The following is a 17,834-nucleotide window of genomic DNA, read 5'->3' on the forward strand; positions in this document are numbered from 1 at the left end:
CCAAGGTGGGAAGCACCTGCAGAGCCACACATGCCCGGGAGACTATCCTGATCTCTCTGTGGTGTCCTTCTCCTAGGATCCCCGAGGTAGGACTTGAGTGGCCTGGGCTCCACCCACCTCTGCTTCACAGCTGTTGGCCATTCCCCTAGACTGCAGAAATGTGTATGAAGCTTTTCATGTGTCTCAGACTTCCTTCAATTCCTGTTTTCCTTCAGATCTGTTTTCCTGATTTGTTTTTTGAACGTGCTTACTTACCTCAAGGCAAGTTAAAATATGTACTTGGCATGCAGTGTGCTACTCGTCTACGGCACTTTTCAACACTTCCAATCCATCATGGATCAAAACTGTCCACCAGGACATGAAATTATGATAGAGAGACAAAGACTATGGTAGCATCAAGAGAAAACTGCATGCTTCTCAGACTCAGGAAGGCACCATATGGCACACTCACTAGTGTCACCAGCCAAGAGTATAGTATATATAGCACCATTCTTCTGGACAGACTTGAGAAAAATATGTAGTAATGGTACAGTCCATTGCTGCCATGGACAAAGATAGATTGCTATCTCAAACTTTTAAGCAGCTACTCAAAAATTTAAACAGAATTACCTTATAATGAAGAAAGAATTGAGAGCGAAGACCTGAACAGATATTTACAGACCCATATTCATGGCAGCCATTATTCACAATAGCCAAAAGGTGGAAGAAACCCAATATCCACTGATGAATAAATAAATAAATAAGATATGGTATATACAAATAATGGAATACCATTCAGCCTTAAAAAGAAATACTGACACATACTCTGACATTGATAAACCTTGAAAGCAATATGAAGGGGATCCCTGGGTGGCTCAGCGGTTTAGCACCTGCCTTTGGCCCAGGGCGTGATCCTGGAGTCCCGGGTAATCGAGTCCCACATCAGGCTCCCTGCATGGGGCCTGCTTCTCCCTCTGCCTGTGTCTCTGCCTCTCTCTCTCTCTGTCTCTCATGAATAAATAAATAAAATCTAAAAAAAAAAAAAAAAAAAAGAAACAAGAAAAAAAGAAAACAATATGCAAAGTGAAATAAGCCAGAAACAAAAGCACAAATATTGTATGATACCACTGATACAGAGTACCTAAAGTAGTCAAATTCACAGAGACAATAAAATAAAATGGTGGTTGCCAGGAGCTGGGAGGAGTGAGGAATGGGGAGTTATCATTTATTTAATGGCTACCAAGTTATTATTAGGAAGATGAAAAAGTTCTGGATTTGGATGGTGCTGACAGCTGCACAATACTGAATGTACTTAATGGCAGTAGACTGTGCACTTAAAAATAATTAAACTGGTAAATTTTATGTAACACATATTCTATCACAATAAAAAATCTTTAATATAGTTTTTAATATTTGAAGTGGGGGGGAATCAGGAGATCTTCACTGTAGGTTTACCTCTACATCTTGATTTACAATTTTGGCAAGTCAAATAACATATGGAACACTCATGCTTCCTCTTCTCGAACATTCTGCTTCCCAAACTTACAGATCAACACAGGGACTCAAGAGCTGATCCCCCATTGTGCCCCTAAGAGTCAGAGCCAGAGAGTCTGTGTGTCGTGCTTGAATCTGGATTTGATCAGCGGCTCAAGAAGTGAAGGTCTTCCCATTGAGAATCCATGATTCCCTGAACTTTCCAACTGATGGATGACATTTTTCCTCTCATCTTTTGTATGTTACCAACCACATCATTCCCAACATCACCTTCACGTGTATGTTTTCTTTTTACTGAGGCGCAACTGGCATACAACTTTATATTAGTCTCAGGTGTACAACAGAATAATTTGGTATTTGTATATACTGTGGTCCAGTTAGCGTTCATCACCATACAGAACTACAGAATTCATTTTTCTTGTCATGAGAGCTTTTAAGATTTACTATCTTAGCAACTTTCAAATATGTGATATGGCATTCATTAACTACAGTCATTGTGCTCAGCAGGGAGTCTCCTTGGATTCTCTCTCCCCCCTCCCCCTTCTCTCTCTCGGTCTCTCTCACAAACAAGTAAATAAATCTTTAAAAGATAAGAGGTAATTTGGGTAATGTATACCATACGTAGTGCTTCGCATCTAGGAACCCCTTCTAAGTACAGTTGTATTTCAATATCCTTTCCAGCACTGATCATAGTGCTAAGCACCGAACCCCAAGTGGGGCTCAGTAATTCTCACCATCGACAGATGTTTATTCATTGCCTGTCAGGCTTTCTACCCTGAGTTAGATACCTGTGAAGTAAAGATGTATAAGCTTTACTCCACTCTTGTAAATTCTGTCTCTTTCCTACCTGTGTCTCCAGAATCCTACCCAATGCCTGACACATTGTTGATTCCCAAAGTATTTGTGGAACTACACTTCTGAGTTTAAGATCCAGTGTGTGTTCATATGACTTTGAAAAGAAACAAAAACAAACGTAACCACAAAAGTATGAAAGTTGGATGTGAGTTGGATTTTTTTAATTCTTAAAAACAAAAAGAACACCTTATGTATATTTGACCTGTGTTTTTCAATTTACTGAAAACTTTCAAGCATAGTTTTCATACCTGCTTGTGGGGATGCATTAAAATTCCCACCTTGTTGACAATAAAACTTAGGATTGGGACGCCTGGGTGGCTCAGCAGTTGGGCATCTGCCTTTGGCTCAGGGTGTGATCCTGGGGTCCTGGGATGAGTCCCACATTGGGCTCCCTTACAGGGAGCCTGCTTCTCCCTCTGCCTGTCTCTGCCTGTGTGTGTGTGTGTGTGTCTCTCATGAATAAATTTTTAAAAATCTTAAAAAAAAAAAAATTAGGGTCTGAGGGGTAAAGTGATTTATGCCACAGTATAATGACAAGGGGCTTTAGTGGACTAGAAATTAGAACAGCTTCCATTTCAAAAACATAGTGGTTGACTTGGCTACCAGCGGGCAATCCCCATTCTCCTGCCCACATACTTTCATTCTAAGAGGAAAGTGAGGTCCTTTCTGAGTAATATATGAAAAGTCAGCAACTGTGTCAAAAAAGCCCCTGAACTGCAAGTCACCTCAGAGTGGTGAAGGGAGGAGAAGAAAACAAACTGTGGAAGGCTCTGGAGGAACACAAGTGACCTCACCTTGGGGATCCATATCTAGGGCTAGCTTCTAATTTACAAACACAGAGATATAAACTTTGTAAGTGCCTCATTGTGCTTTTTCTGGATAAAAATAGATATCAGATCCACCTTTACCTTTACTACACAGCCTTAAGGATAAAGTCCTAAAGTGAAAATTAAATCACCTAAAACACTCTCATGGTAACTTCCACAAAAGCCATTTATGCAGGCTCAGCTGTGAAGGTTTATCACGAAGTTAGGCTGATACCAGAAAACATCACTACTTGGATAAAAGGTAAAAGACAATTTAGCACAAGTGGCTCCTAAAATTGAAAAGCTAACTCATTAAGCCTCTTAAAAGAGAAAAAAAAAAAAAAAAGGCAAGTCAGAAAAGGCAAAACCTAGTAGGAAAAATATATTCTTACTTCTGAGCAGAAGTAAGATAAAGGAGAAATTAGTTGGGTTCCTCGCTTTAAAAATTTAAAGTCACTTGGTGATTTCCAGATAATATTCATCAGAAACCAACTGAAATGTAGCTGTGCATTCTATCTTCTTTCTGCTCATTTCCACATAAATGTAGGAGCACTACACAAGCTACTATGGGCTGAGGGGAACTGGGATTAAGATGTATACACCCTCTCTCTGCCATCAAGAACATAGAATCTATTGTGAGACTATGCCAGAAACCTTTGGGTATGGACACATCCCACCACCCTTTTCCCTGGGAAGTGACCCATCCCAACCCTGACCCACATAGTCACAGCCCAAGTTGAGCCCTATTCGTAAAACTCGACTTCTGCCCATGAAAGGACAAGAGTCCCTTCTGAAGATTTTGGAAATGAAGGAAATAAGCAGACAGTCTCTTTGTTGGCCAGAACTCTATGTAACACACACACCTGGACATGCTCTACAGTCTGTGGAGGAGAGAAAGAAAATAAAACAGATGCATATTCTTATATTCTTACATAGTGCTGAAAAAGGAATATTATGGGTTTCTGGCAGCTCCTGTCCCAGGGCAGACCATTCTGAAGCCCACCTGCTTCATCACCCTTGTACCTTTACAGTGAGCTAAAGTAGTTTCTGTTACTTGCAACCAAAGAGTCCTAATTAACTACAGAGGGAGTAAGACCACCATAAGTGCATCTGATACACAGCACAGCGCTAAGGAGGCAAACATTCAGAGTCATTTATCTGAACATATCATGCACAGTAAAGGGGCAAAGACTTGTTGTGAAAGATGGCGATGTGAGACCAGACTCTACCCTCTGCCAGTCCCATGACCTTGAGTAAATCCATCTAGCCCAAGCCTAACACAGTGCCTAGCACAAAGAAGGTACTCAGCATATATGTGTAAGAAAAAGGAAGGCAGATAAATAGCCAACCACATATTAGGTGCACTTATCCCTTCAAGACATTTCTCATCAATATAAGGGGACTAACAGTGTCTACGCATCTCACAGGATCAGAATATATACAACCAGTGTATGGTTAAAAGTCATTAATAGGTTCAGACTGATGGACGAGTCAAATATAGACCTCCCTGAACTAATCAAAGAATATTTATGTATCTAAAGCAAGGGTTGGAAAACTGAATAGCCCACAGGCTAAACCCAGCCCACCACTTGTGTTTGTATGGTCCACAAGATAAGAACGGTTTTTATCAAAAAAATAATAATAATAATAAAAAAAAGAATGGTTTTTACAAATGAACACTGCAATTTGATGGTAGGGAACACTAACTTTGAGTCACAATCTAGCTAAATATTATGTTCCCCCACAAAATAGAACACCATTTTTCTCCTTAGAAGAACTGCATTATAAACAAAATTCAATTATCATATTTTTAATTTTCTCAATGAGAAATCTGTGGAAATTTATTTCTCTCTTGTTATAAAGTATCAACATACTATCATACATACCATACAAAAGGCAGTTTGCCTTTTGGCCCACAATTCCTAACATATTTACTATCTGGTTCTTTACAGAAAAAGCTTGTCAATTTTGATCAAAACAATGTACAAGAAAACTGACTCAGGGATATAACAATGAAATTATTCTTCTCATCAGCCCCATTAATTTTAGCCCCATTTGCAGAAACATGCATACTTTGCAATATAGCAAAAAAACCTGCAGTCACGTCTGAGTGAGTAAAGGTCACATCAGACCTTCCAGAGGCTTGGCTACTTCACAGCCAGCTTAAACAGGCCGGGCCAGTCTATGCACCTCTAGGCCAGGAACACATCATTAATCTTGACGGTATGTTTAGGGGGTACAGTACAGGATCACTTACTCATCGTCACCCTCAGCCTCCCCAACTACCCACGGTCCAGGTTCATTCTTGAACCTAGACTTGCAAAGGGAGAACAAAGTTCATTACCCAGAAAATCTGAGTCCATTACAATATTCCTTCAGACCAGCCATTAAACCTACTATTAAAACTATTGTTCCACAAATAACAGCCATTAAACCTACTGCCATTAAACCTATTATTACACAAAACAAAACGAGGTAATACATGCATAGCATTCGTCCTGAGTAAACCTTGGAAGTAAGTGATTATGCTCATCACAATTAATAACAATTGAAAAGTACAATATTATAAATAAAACAAGGTATTGAAAATGAATTTGTCACTAATTCAAAACGCCTGAAACAGATATATACTCAGGCAAAAGGAACAGACTTTATCCTAAAGAAGTTTTGAAAATAATGCTGTGAAGGCAAGAAAATAGTAAATCTGCAGCTCTACATAAGACAGATGTTAAGACAGATGTAAAAGTAGAATAGCACTACTTAAAACAGGGTATAGACCTTAAAACTATTCGGCGGCCTCTGAATCACCTTCATGGAAGCCTAAGCTCCCACAAGAACAGCGTTTGAAAACCACAAGAATTGACAACCAGGAGCTCATATAAATAGTCACTTCAAAGGTTTGTGAGGATAAAATGAAATAAATAAAAAGTGGTTTTTACGGTGAATGATACTTAGTAAATGCTCAATAAATATCGGTTATTACCTTTTTTATGAAAAAGTTGTCTTCATACTGTATATATTGAAAATATAATTATTCATTCTAATTATATCTCTTAATTAGACTCTAAGTATTTTCCATATTATTACATATTCTTCACTGGCATATTTTTTAATTTAATGGGTCACATATGGCACTTAAGTTTTACTTTGAATCGGATTTATGTAGTAATTAGTAAACATAATTATTTTTGCATCTATTTGCTTATTTTTGTTTGTTTATTAACTGCATTTTTTTTCATGATGTCTGCTCGTGAGCCTTATTCAATAACCCAATGGGAATCTTCATGGTTTCTTAAAATGAACGTTGGTTCAAAGCAGAAGCAAGCTTACCTTCTGGGCTCCTTGTCTTAAGAATGTGCTGGCAAAAGTTTCCAAAATGCAGTTGAGAAAGCCAGCCCCTGTGATTGAAATCCTCCCTCTCTGAATGAACTCTGTCCTGTAAAAAATTTAAAAATTAAAAAATTTTTAAAAATCTTTGATGTCATTCTATGTTTTGGATATTTAAACTATAGAAATTTCCAACAGCATAATTACCACTTACAATCAACAAAGAACAATATCTGTAACAATTCAATAATTGCCTATTATAACAAAAGTTTTGTTAAAAATAGTTTATATAGGGGAACCCTGGGTGGCTCAGCGGTTTAGCACCTGTGTTCGGCCCAGGGCATGATCCTGGAGTTCCAGGATCCAGTCCCAGGATCCAGTCCCACACCAGGCTCCCCGCGTGGGGCCTGCTTCTCCCTCTGCCTGTATCTCTGCCACCCCTCCCCCTGTGTGTGTCTCTTATGAATAAATGAATAAAATCTTTTTAAAAAAGAGTTAATATAAGCAATTATTTTACTCAAAGAATATTTGTTTCATGTTGCTAAAAGAATAAATATTAAAAGTTCTGATCACACACAGAAATAATTGTAACTATGAGAGGTGATGGGTGTGTTAGCTAACCTTATTATGGTAATCATTTCATAATACCTACATATATAAAACCATGTTGTATACCTTAAACTTACAGTATGTTACATGTCAGTTATATCTCAATAAAGCTCAGGGGAAAAAAGTTCCACACACTGACCGGCTACTGTACACTAAGCACCTCACCTAGTGCTAGAGACTCAGAGAGGAAAAAAGTCTCTGCCTTCCAAGATCCCACTGACTCGTGGAAAAGACAAATAGGCAAGTGGCCGAGTGTCACACCAGCAAAGAAAGGAAAAACCATTCCAATCAGGAAGACCACAAGGACTCAGGCAAGAGAACATGAAGAAACAGAGAATGTCTGAGAAGCCACAAATTATCTGAAAAAGCCCAAAACTGACTAAGGAGCTTAATAAATTCTGTTCATCAGAATGACCAGGGCATAAGGTGGGCATGAGAGATATTAGGAGAGGAAGAGGCTGAAGGACAAATGGAGACCAGATTGCAAATTGTCTTCTCATGCTGAGAAGCTAAGACTTGATCCTGCAGGCAATGAGGACTCCCCTTCTGAGGCCACCAAGTCACAGGTACAGTTACATGCACACCACTGACTAAATAGCTTGTTGCCACCCTTTAATGCTTTTAGACAATCTCCTATTCCCCATTTGCAACAAACTCACTCAATGAGTTCAGCAAGCATTTGCTATGTGAATAAATTCATTAATATTACATTTCTTTACAACCAAAAGTGTTCAACAAAGAAAATATTTCCTCTATTTTCTTCTATCTCTATGGAAAAAGAGACAGGAGCCATGTCTCCTATATGTGTATTTCGGGGTTTGTGTGTGCATATATAGATATCTCTATATAGATATATAGATATACAATATATAAGTACATTCCCTCACAGTAAGAAAGATATTTTGAGAAAATAATGGATCCAAAAAGCTGTGATTTTGGTAAAAAATAGTTATCATAACTCTTATTAGACTGATATGATAATTTCTGATTCTCTAATAGCAGTAGCCTCTACATTCAGATTGTGCATTCTGTAAAAGGAAGCCTTCAGCTCTCTCTCTTACACACACACACACACACACACACAGAGTTATCCTAGCCAATCTGACATAAATAGTCTAAGCAAATAGTCAGTCTAGGCAAAGCAGCTTCCACCTCTTAGATTTAAGCCTATTTAAAATGATTTGTTCATGTAAAACTATATCCTAGTGACACTAATCTTTCCTGTCTTTATTCCAGATTAGTCAGAGTAGAATTTTACAGTGATTTTAATATTTAAAAATGAAAAGTTGAGCAGTCTTACACTCCTGGGAGAGATAAACTCTTCAGTCCTCAAGGCAAGTGTAGGTGAGGGATTAATAAAAGTCTCTCTTACATCATATTCTAACCAATATTTCTTTCTGCTACTTTTGGGAGATGTAAGTGCTCAGAAAAGCATTCTCATGGTTTGCCCACATATCAGAGAATAACAAGGCAGTAAAGCGGGGTCATGCCCTCACCATCATTGAAATGAGTTTATCCTAGTATATTTTAAGACTGCTAGAGAAGGAAATGTTGCACTTTCCCTCAATAATTCATTGACAAAGCACATCATTTTCTTCTTACTATACATAGGCAACCTAAATCCTGCATGCTAGATAAGCCTTCTTTTAAGTTCCCTGGCAAAACACAGCAGGTTACACAACAATATACAGTTTAATTTCAGCTCTGAGAGAGAGAGAGAAAGAAAGAAAGAAAGAGAGAAAGAAAGAAAAAGAAATAACGGAAGTGAAATATGAAAAGAATCTCTGGACATTAGAATTATAGGTGTTATTTTTTTAATCTTCTTCCTTTTACTAATTTTCTATAATATATACTACTTGGTAATCACCAAAACTAATAATAATAAGGACCCAAGGATCATTTTTTTAATAAATTTATTTTTTATTGGTGTTCAATTTACCAACATACAGAATAACACCCACTGCTCATCCTGTCAAGTGCCCCCCCCAGTGCCCATCACCCATTCACCCCCCCGCCTTCCTCCCCTTCCACCACCCCTAGTTCGTTTCCCAGAGTTAGGAGTCTTTATGTTCTGTCTCCCTTTCTGAGATTTCCCACACATTTCTTCTCCCTTCCCTTATATTCCCTTTCACTATTATTTATATTCCCCAAATGAATGAGAACATATAATGTTTGTCCCTCTCCGACTGACTTACTTCACTCAGCATAATACCCTCCAGTTCCATCCACGTTGAAACAAATGGTGGGTATTTGTCGTTTCTAATGGCTGAGTAATATTCCATTGTATACATAGACCACAGCTTCTTTATCCATTCATCTTTCGATGGACACCGAGGCTCCTTCCACAGTTTGGCTATTGTGGACATTGCTGCTAGAAACATCGGGGTGCAGGTGTCCCGGCGTTTCATTGCATCAGTATCTTTGGGGTAAATCCCCAACAGTGCAATTGCTGGGTCGTAGGGCAGGTCCATTTTTAACTCTTTGAGGAACCTCCACACAGTTTTCCAGAGTGGCTGCACCAGTTCACATTCCCACCAACAGTGTAAGAGGGTTCCCTTTTCTCCGCATCCTCTCCAACATTTGTGGTTTCCTGCCTTGTTAATGTTTCCCATTCTCACTGGTGTGAGGTGGTATCTCATTGTGGTTTTGGTTTCTATTTCCCTGATGGCAAGTGATGCAGAGCATTTTCTCATGTGCATGTTGGCCATGTCTATGTCTTCCTCTGTGAGATTTCTCTTCATGTCTTTTGCCCATTTCATGATTGGATTGTTTGTTTCTTTGCTGCTGAGTTTAATAAGTTCTTTATAGATCTTGGAAACTAGCCCTTTATCTGATACGTCATTTGCAAATATCTTCTCCCATTCTGTAGCTTGTCTTTTAGTTTTGTTGACTGTATCCTTTGCTGTGCAAAAGCTTCTTATCTTGATGAAGTCCCAATAGTTCATTTTTGCTTTTGATTCTTTTGCCTTCATGGATGTATCTTGCAAGAAGTTACTGTGGCTGAGTTCAAAAAGGGTGTTGCCCATGTTCTCCTCTAGGATTTTGATGGAATCTTGTCTCACATTTAGATCTTTCATCCATTTTGAGTTTATCTTTGTGTATGGTGCAAGAGAGTGGTCTAGTTTCTTTCATTCTTCTGCATGTGGATGCCCAATTTTCCCAGCACCATTTATTGAAGAGACTGTCTTTCTTCCAATGGATAGTCTTTCCTCCTTTATCGAATATTAGTTGACCATAAAGTTCAGGGTCCACTTCTGGGTTCTCTATTCTGTTCCATTGATCTATGTGTCTGTTTTTGTGCCAGTACCACACTGTCTTGATGACCACAGCTTTGTAGTACAACCTGAAATCTGGCATTGTGATGCCCCCAATATGGTTTTCTTTTTTAAAATTCCCCTGGCTATTCGGGGTCTTTTCTGATTCCACACAAATCTTAAAATAATTTGTTCTAACTCTCTGAAGAAAGTCCATGGTATTTTGATAGGGATTGCATTAAACGTGTAAATTGCCCTGGGTAACATTGACATTTTCACAATATTAATTCTGCCAATCCATGAGCATGGAATATTTTTCCATCTCTTTGTGTCTTCCTCAATTTCTTTCAGAAGTGTTCTATAGTTTTTAGGGTATAGATCCTTTACCTCTTTGGTTAGGTTTATTCCTAGGTATCTTATGCTCTTGGGTGCAATTGTAACTGGGATTGACTCCTTCTCTTTCTTCAGTCTCATTGTTAGTGTATAGAAATGCAACTGATTTCTGGGCATTGATTTTGTATCCTGCCACGCTACCAAATTGCTGTATGAGTTCCAGCAATCTTCGGGTGGTGATTTTTGGGTTTTCTTTGTAGAATATCATGTCATTGGCGAAGAGGGAGAGTTTGACTTCTTCTTTGCCAATTTGAATGCCTTTAATGTCTTTTTGTTGTCTGATTGCTGAGGCTAGGACTTCCAGTACTATGTTGAATAGCAGTGGTGAGAGTGGACATCCCTATCTTGTTCCTGATCTTAGGGGAAAGGCTCCCAGTGTTTCCCCATTGAGAATGATATTTGCTGTGGGCTTTTCGTAGATGGCTTTTAAGATGTCGAGGAAAGTTCCCTCTATCCCTACACTCTGAAGAGTTTTGATCAGGAATGGATGCTGTATTTGTCAAATGCTTTCTCTGAATCTAATGAGAGGATCATATGGTTCTTGGTTTTTCTCTTGCTGATATGATGAATCACATTGATTGTTTTACGAGTGTTGAACCAGCCTTGTGTCCCGGGGATAAATCCTACTTGGTCATGGTGAATAATTTTCTTAATGTACTGTTGGATCCTATTAGCTAGTATCTTGTTGAGAATTTTTGCATCCATGTTCATCAGGGATATTGGTCTGTAATTCTCCTTTTTGGTGGGGTCTTTGTCTGGTTTTGGAATTAAGGTGATGCTGGCCTCATAGAACGAATTCGGAAATACTCCATCTCTTTCTATCTTCCAAACAGCTTTAGGAGAATAGGTATGGTTTCTTCTTTAATGTTTGATAGAATTCCCCTGGGAAGCCATCTGGCCCTGGACTTTTGTGTCTTGGGAGGTTTTTGATGACTGCTTCAATTTCCTCCCTGGTTATTGGCCTGTTCAGGTTTTCTATTTCTTCCTGTTCCAGTTTTGGTAGTTTGTGGCTTTCCAAGAATGTGTCCATTTCTTCTAGATTGCCTAATTTATTGGTGTATAGCTGCTCATAATATGTTTTTAAAATCATTTGTATTTCCTTGGTGTTGGTAGTGATCTCTCCTTTCTCATTCATGATTTTATTAATTTGAGTCTTCTCTCTCTTCTTTTTTTTTTTTTTTTCCTCTCTCTTCTTTTTAATAAGGCTGGCTAATGGTTTATCTATCTTATTAATTCTTTCAAAGAACCAACTCCTGGTTCTGTTGATCTGTTCCACAGTTCTTCTGGTCTCGATTTCATTGAGTTCTGCTCGAATCTTTATTAACTCTCTTCTTCTGCTGGGTGTAGGATCTATTTGCTGTTTTTTCTCTAGCTCCTGTATGTGTAAGGTTAGCTTTTGTATTTTGGTTCTTTCCAGTTTTTGAATGGATGCTTGTATTGCGATGTATTTCCCCCTTAGGACTGCTTTTGCTGCATCCCAAAGATTTTGAACGGTTGTATCTTCATTCTCATTAGTTTCCATGAATCTTTTCCAAGGATCATTTCTATATAAATAAAGGTATTCTTTAAAAGGCTCTGCACTTCCAAGAACCATTCTCAGCAAAGGTACATGCTAACTTCTGACTTATCATTACTTAAAGTCTCATTAAATCACATCTTGGCTTTCCTTTTCCTACCCTATGTAACCAAGTATTTGATGTTTCACTCAAGAGACATAGAAATGATTCAAGTTTTCCTACATGTATCTTTTATCTCTGCAAAGCCTAAAGGAAGGGCTGCATCACATTTATGAGGTTATATACCCAGGGTCACTTTTACTCTTCAAAAACTCTACAGTAACATTGTATAATGTATCAGACATGGTGTTATCTTCTGAGGTTGTTACTCTTAAAACATTTTCCCTCTTTTACACACAGAGGAACCTCTGGCAAAAAGAAGTTAAATAATTTGCCCAGAGTCATATAGATTGGTGGATGTAGAATCATCATTGACTGCTTCAAAGCCTCAGTCCTGCTCCTATGTCAGCTAATGACACAGCCACCCTCCTAGTCTATGATCCCAGAGACCTCAGCAACACGTTATGTAATTATTCCCTTTCTAATCAAACAAAATATTCCATCAGTCAGAAGATAGTGTTTATTTTACTTCTAATGCCCCCTCAAAGGCCATGTTACTCTTCCCTGCCACTGCCTGGAGTTAGATTAGCAATTTTCTCTTTCCAGAACCACAACTGCCTCTCAGTGGGCTCCTGTTCTCCAGCGGGCACTCTCTATAATCCACGCTGCCCAAAGTCAGCTTCCAAAACACATGCTGATCTTGTCATGGGCTGCTTACAGTCATAGAGAATACACCCTGCATGCTCAGTTGAGATCCATCCGTATCACTACATGTAGCTATTGTCCGTTCGTTTTCGTTGGCGGACAGTGTTCCATTGTTTGAAAATACCCCAAGCTGGGACGTCTGGGTGGCTCAGCGGTTGAGCATCTGCCTTTGGCTCAGGGAGTGATCCCAGGGTCCTGGGATTGAGTCCCGCATCGGGTTCCCTGCGAGGAGCCTGCTTCTAGAGAGAGGCAGAGGCATAGGCAGAGGGGGAAGCCTATGTCTCTGCCTCTCTCTCTCTCTGTGACTCTCATGAATAAATAAATAAAATCTTAAAAAAAAAAAATACCCCAAATTATTTATCCATTCTACTGAAGATGAACATATTACAATGCATCCACGTACAAGTGTCTCTAAAATATCAAAAAGTTGAATGTCTGGGTCACAGGACATGTGAGGTTTCACCTTTAGTAGATGACATCAAATGTTTTTCCTAAATCGTTTTACTTATAGGGTTTTGTTGTTGTTTTATAGCTTCAGTGCCAAATGCAACGTGGTAGGAAAATGGAAGCACATGGTAGAAAAATCAATAATGTATTAGGAACAAAAGGATGGAGAGAAGGGAGAGGGTAGAGAAGGAAGCAAAAGAATGAGAGAATTTATAATACATCTCAATACATTTGTCAGAACAATTGAACTAAATATCTCAAGATTTCCCCCTGCTAACGTCAGTAGGGGGCAGCCTTCACCTGGCTCAAAGATGAGGCACCAACAGCATCTGGAAAATAATGTTGGAAGAGGAGCCTCATTCACTCTGGTTGTGCCTGTATCAGAGTCACATCTACTGCTCTGCCCACAGGCAGGCATAATTCAATACAAAACACAATGGAATCATGACAAAGTTCACCTCAAACCTAGGAACCCCTTTCTGAAAGTGAATGCTAGCTTATCCAATCAGTCTCCTACTTTTAGATCACTGAAAAACGTGTTTCCTTCTGGATTTGGGAAAATAAAAAAGTTCAGAGGAAACATGGATAAATTAATTCCCAGAGCACGCAGCCACTAGCTCTGAATCCTCAAAACGGCAGTTTCCGGGAAAGCAAAAGCTCTTAATGAGATCCTGTCCTTGAATTATTGACTGGTTAGGTATGGCAAATCTTGCCTAATTGTTTTCATGATGGGAATTTAATTGAAGTGTCTTTGAGGGGGAAAAAAGTTTCCACAGATATTCCTGTTATAATGACATCTCAGTTCTAATCATGGTGCTCCTGCCATTCCCCTGTAACCACGCACAAGGACGGCCTCTCGTGCTCCCTAGGTCTGACAGTGCTGCAGACTGCCTGGCTCATATGTGAACTCTACCAAGCCAGAATATGTGGTCTCTCCTACCCCATCTTACAAACCCATTTATGTCACAGTGCTTCCTCAGAGAACCAACTCAATTTACAGAGTTCCCAATAAGTACTAGACAGTCTTCAGCCTACACACACACACACACACACACACACACACACACACACACACAAAGGGAGAGAGAAAGAGAACATAGATTAAGGGTGTAGTTTCTGGAGTCAGATTCCTTGGATTCACAACTCCTAACACAGAATGGAGATCTACCAACATAGGCAAGTACCTAATGCTGTGTAAGGTTCAGACACCTCAGTAAAATGGGATTATACCCATTTTATATTATATACCAATAATACCTATTACATGGTTGTTCCAAAGGTGAATAAGGTAATATGTGTAAAGCACTCAAGGTAATATGGGTAAACATTCAATAAATGTTAGTTGATAATACTAACCTACTACGATTACTACTACTAATAATAATGCTATTTACTACACCACCATTAGGATTCCCATTTACACAAAGACAAACACTGTATCTGAGAAGTTAAACGCTCATACCACAAATCTAACTCTGATCAACTCCCGAACCTTTATACCTCATTAAATTCCAGGTGACATTCGATCATCCTAAACCACTTAGGGAGGCAATGAAACCCTCCCTACCTGTTCTGGCATTCAAAGCCCTTGGAGCTCCAGAGCCCTCCCATCTTACCAGCATCCTCCTCACCTTGCTATCACACATCACACTCACAGGCTCTGCACGATAGCCATGTGAAACCAAACACTCCTCTGGCCTCTCTAGCCCTCGCTCCTGAGGCCCTCCCCCTCTGAGTTGCTCTCCTCTAACAAGTCCCAGGAATGGGTTGTTAACAATAGCCCTAAATTATTAATAGTGAGCTGCAGCAGGGAATATCCCAATGCTAAGGAATTATCAAGTGGTAGTAGAATCTCAGGAGCCAAACAGCCTAGCACAGGTATATATTATAGGGAAAGACGGCTTAGTCTCTTAAAACATGGTATTTAAGAACTGATAATCAATTATAATAGATAACACTTGTTTTAAGTAGGCTCCACACCCAGTGTGGAGACCAAAGCAAGACTTGAATTCAGGACCCTGAGATTAAGACCTGAGCTAAGATTAAGAGTCGGATGCTTAACCAATTGAGCCACCCAGGTACCCCAGATAACACTTGTTAATAGCCTACTGTGGTAAAGCATTAAGTCCGTTGTATACACTATTTCAGCTAATTCTCACAACAGTCTTATGAGGTAATATTAATGCCATTTTACCGATTAAAAAAAAAACAGGTTCAATGAGGCAAATTTGCTAAGGCCTCACAAAAATAAGTGGCAGGGCTACTATTTAAATCCACATAGTAGGGAGGTGGGCGGGGGGTGGGGGTGACTGGGTGGCGGGCACTGAGGTGGGCACTTGACGGGATGAGCACTGGGTGTTATTCTGTATGTTGACAAATTGAACACCAATAAAAAAATAAATTTATTTAAAAAATAAATAAATAAATCCACACAGTTAACCTCAGGTCCCATATCCCTTCCCCAAATCCTATGACCTAGAAAAAAATGTCTACTCAGTGCAAACTTATTGGCATCCTGAATGGTGGGCAAAGTTTCAAAATCTACAAGTTTGTGAACTGGTCCACTCAGAGTCTTGCCTTGGGATATCAGCCTCCCGTCCCACACACCCCATTTGGTGCTGGCTTCAAGGACATGCCACCTATGCTACTGCACAGCTGTACAGGACTCTGCTCTCAGAAGGGCTACACACTTGATTAAATGATCTGATGTCACTGTTTCTGAAATTCTCAACCACTTTGAACAAGGGGCTCTATATTTTCATTTTGCACTGGGCCCTGCAAATTCTGTAGCTGTTTCTGATCCCACTTTCCAATGGAGATCTATACAACATTGCCAACTCTCATGCCCTGGGGAGTTTTCTGAGATGCGTTGAAATGCGTGCTTCAGTTTAGCTATACCTAACCTAATAAAAGCCTCAAACACATGCAAACCCTTAGACTCATATATCTACTTCTAAAAATGTGTTCTAAGCAAATAATCTTAGTTGAGGGCTTAGAATAGCCTATAAAGATATTCATCACACCATTATTTAGAAGAGCAGATAATGAGAAATAATGCAAATGCTCAATACGGACATTTAATAAAACACACTAGAATAATTTTTATCCAACGAATACATCTAAACAGCCATAGAAAATCATTTTAAAATGACACATTTAATAAGGAAAGACAGTCCCAAATGTAATGTTAAATTAATGTAAAAGTCAGGACATCATGTACAGTATGATTCCATGTTTATAAAAATGATTTTTCTGCAGAATGATTAAATATATTGTAGCAAGTGCAGTATGCTCCTAGGATGAAATGCTACACAGCATTGGAACAAGTAGTACGGATAGGATGAGGCTCCCAGACACAATATTTAGCAAAAGAAAACTGATACAGCTGGGCACATACACTGATTCCATTCCACCCAAAGATCAACTGTAGGTAATATTAATCTATAAGGATGGAGGTCTGAATATTGGTTCCCTACGGGGCCACTGAATAGAAAGAGCACAAAATACCTGAAGAGGGCATGAACATACTCTGGGTTTTTTTATATGTATATTGTAACTGTCCTATGATGCATATGTAATACTTAAAAAAAAAAAAGAGGAAAGATTATTTTAACATATGAAAACAAAAGGTATTGGAGTTAAGACTTGTCTAAACTAGACCTACGTAAAGGCAGGGTTTTCCCATCTTCGGCCAAAGGGCTGTTGAGTCATCTCAGAGCAGAGCAGAGAATCAAGAACAAGCTCGAAATTACCACCTCAATTTCTCTCAATCCTCCAACCCTCTTGAGTTCAGACATATATGAAATGGAGCTGCCTCCACCTCCAAGCACAGGAAATGTCTCAAAAGGAAGCTCTAAGTGCAGACCAGGAAACTGAACTCCCCTTGGATTTTTTATTTTTCATCTCTACTGAGCTACCAATCGTATCCTTGATTGGAAAGATGACAACCAAGCACCCAGGTGTCAATTCTCAACCTGCTGTAGAAGGCAGATCCTTAGACTAGGTAAATGGGCATCAGATTCCTGCTCTGTTGTCTTATCATCTTTAGATTGCTCTGCATATCAATGCATGGTGATAAAATATCATAATTTTTAATACACAATGTATTTACTTCCTACAGATACATAAGAAGCTAACACAAAATTAAAAAAAAAAAAGAAAAGAAAATTCAACCAGCATCTCTGATCCATAAAAGCAGCAACAACACAATTTTGACACTTATCAGACCACTCAAGTCTCCCTTCTTCCTCCTTCACTTCCACTGAAAATTCCTTTCCTACGTAAAATCAAAAGGGCCCTCAACTGAATTGTTAAACTTTACAGGAGGTTGTTTCTGACAAAAAGTGTTT

The 17,834-nt window shown here is 39.1% G+C and overlaps 1 protein-coding gene across 9 annotated transcripts in view; it reads right to left on the bottom strand.

Annotated features, from left to right (window-relative positions):
• PRELID2 (PRELI domain containing 2) overlaps positions 1–17,834 on the bottom strand; it is a 63,864-nt gene that overhangs the window by 23,550 nt on the left and 22,480 nt on the right. For all 9 annotated transcript variants that reach the window (XM_072826330.1, XM_072826335.1, XM_072826331.1 and 6 more), the window contains one exon: positions 6,465–6,570. In XM_072826330.1, the coding sequence (XP_072682431.1) occupies positions 6,465–6,570 (106 nt within the window). The remainder of the gene's footprint in view (positions 1–6,464; positions 6,571–17,834) is intronic.

The sequence above is a fragment of the Canis lupus genome, chromosome 5 (assembly GCF_048164855.1).
Source record: "Canis lupus baileyi chromosome 5, mCanLup2.hap1, whole genome shotgun sequence".
Classification (NCBI taxonomy): domain Eukaryota; kingdom Metazoa; phylum Chordata; class Mammalia; order Carnivora; family Canidae; genus Canis; species Canis lupus.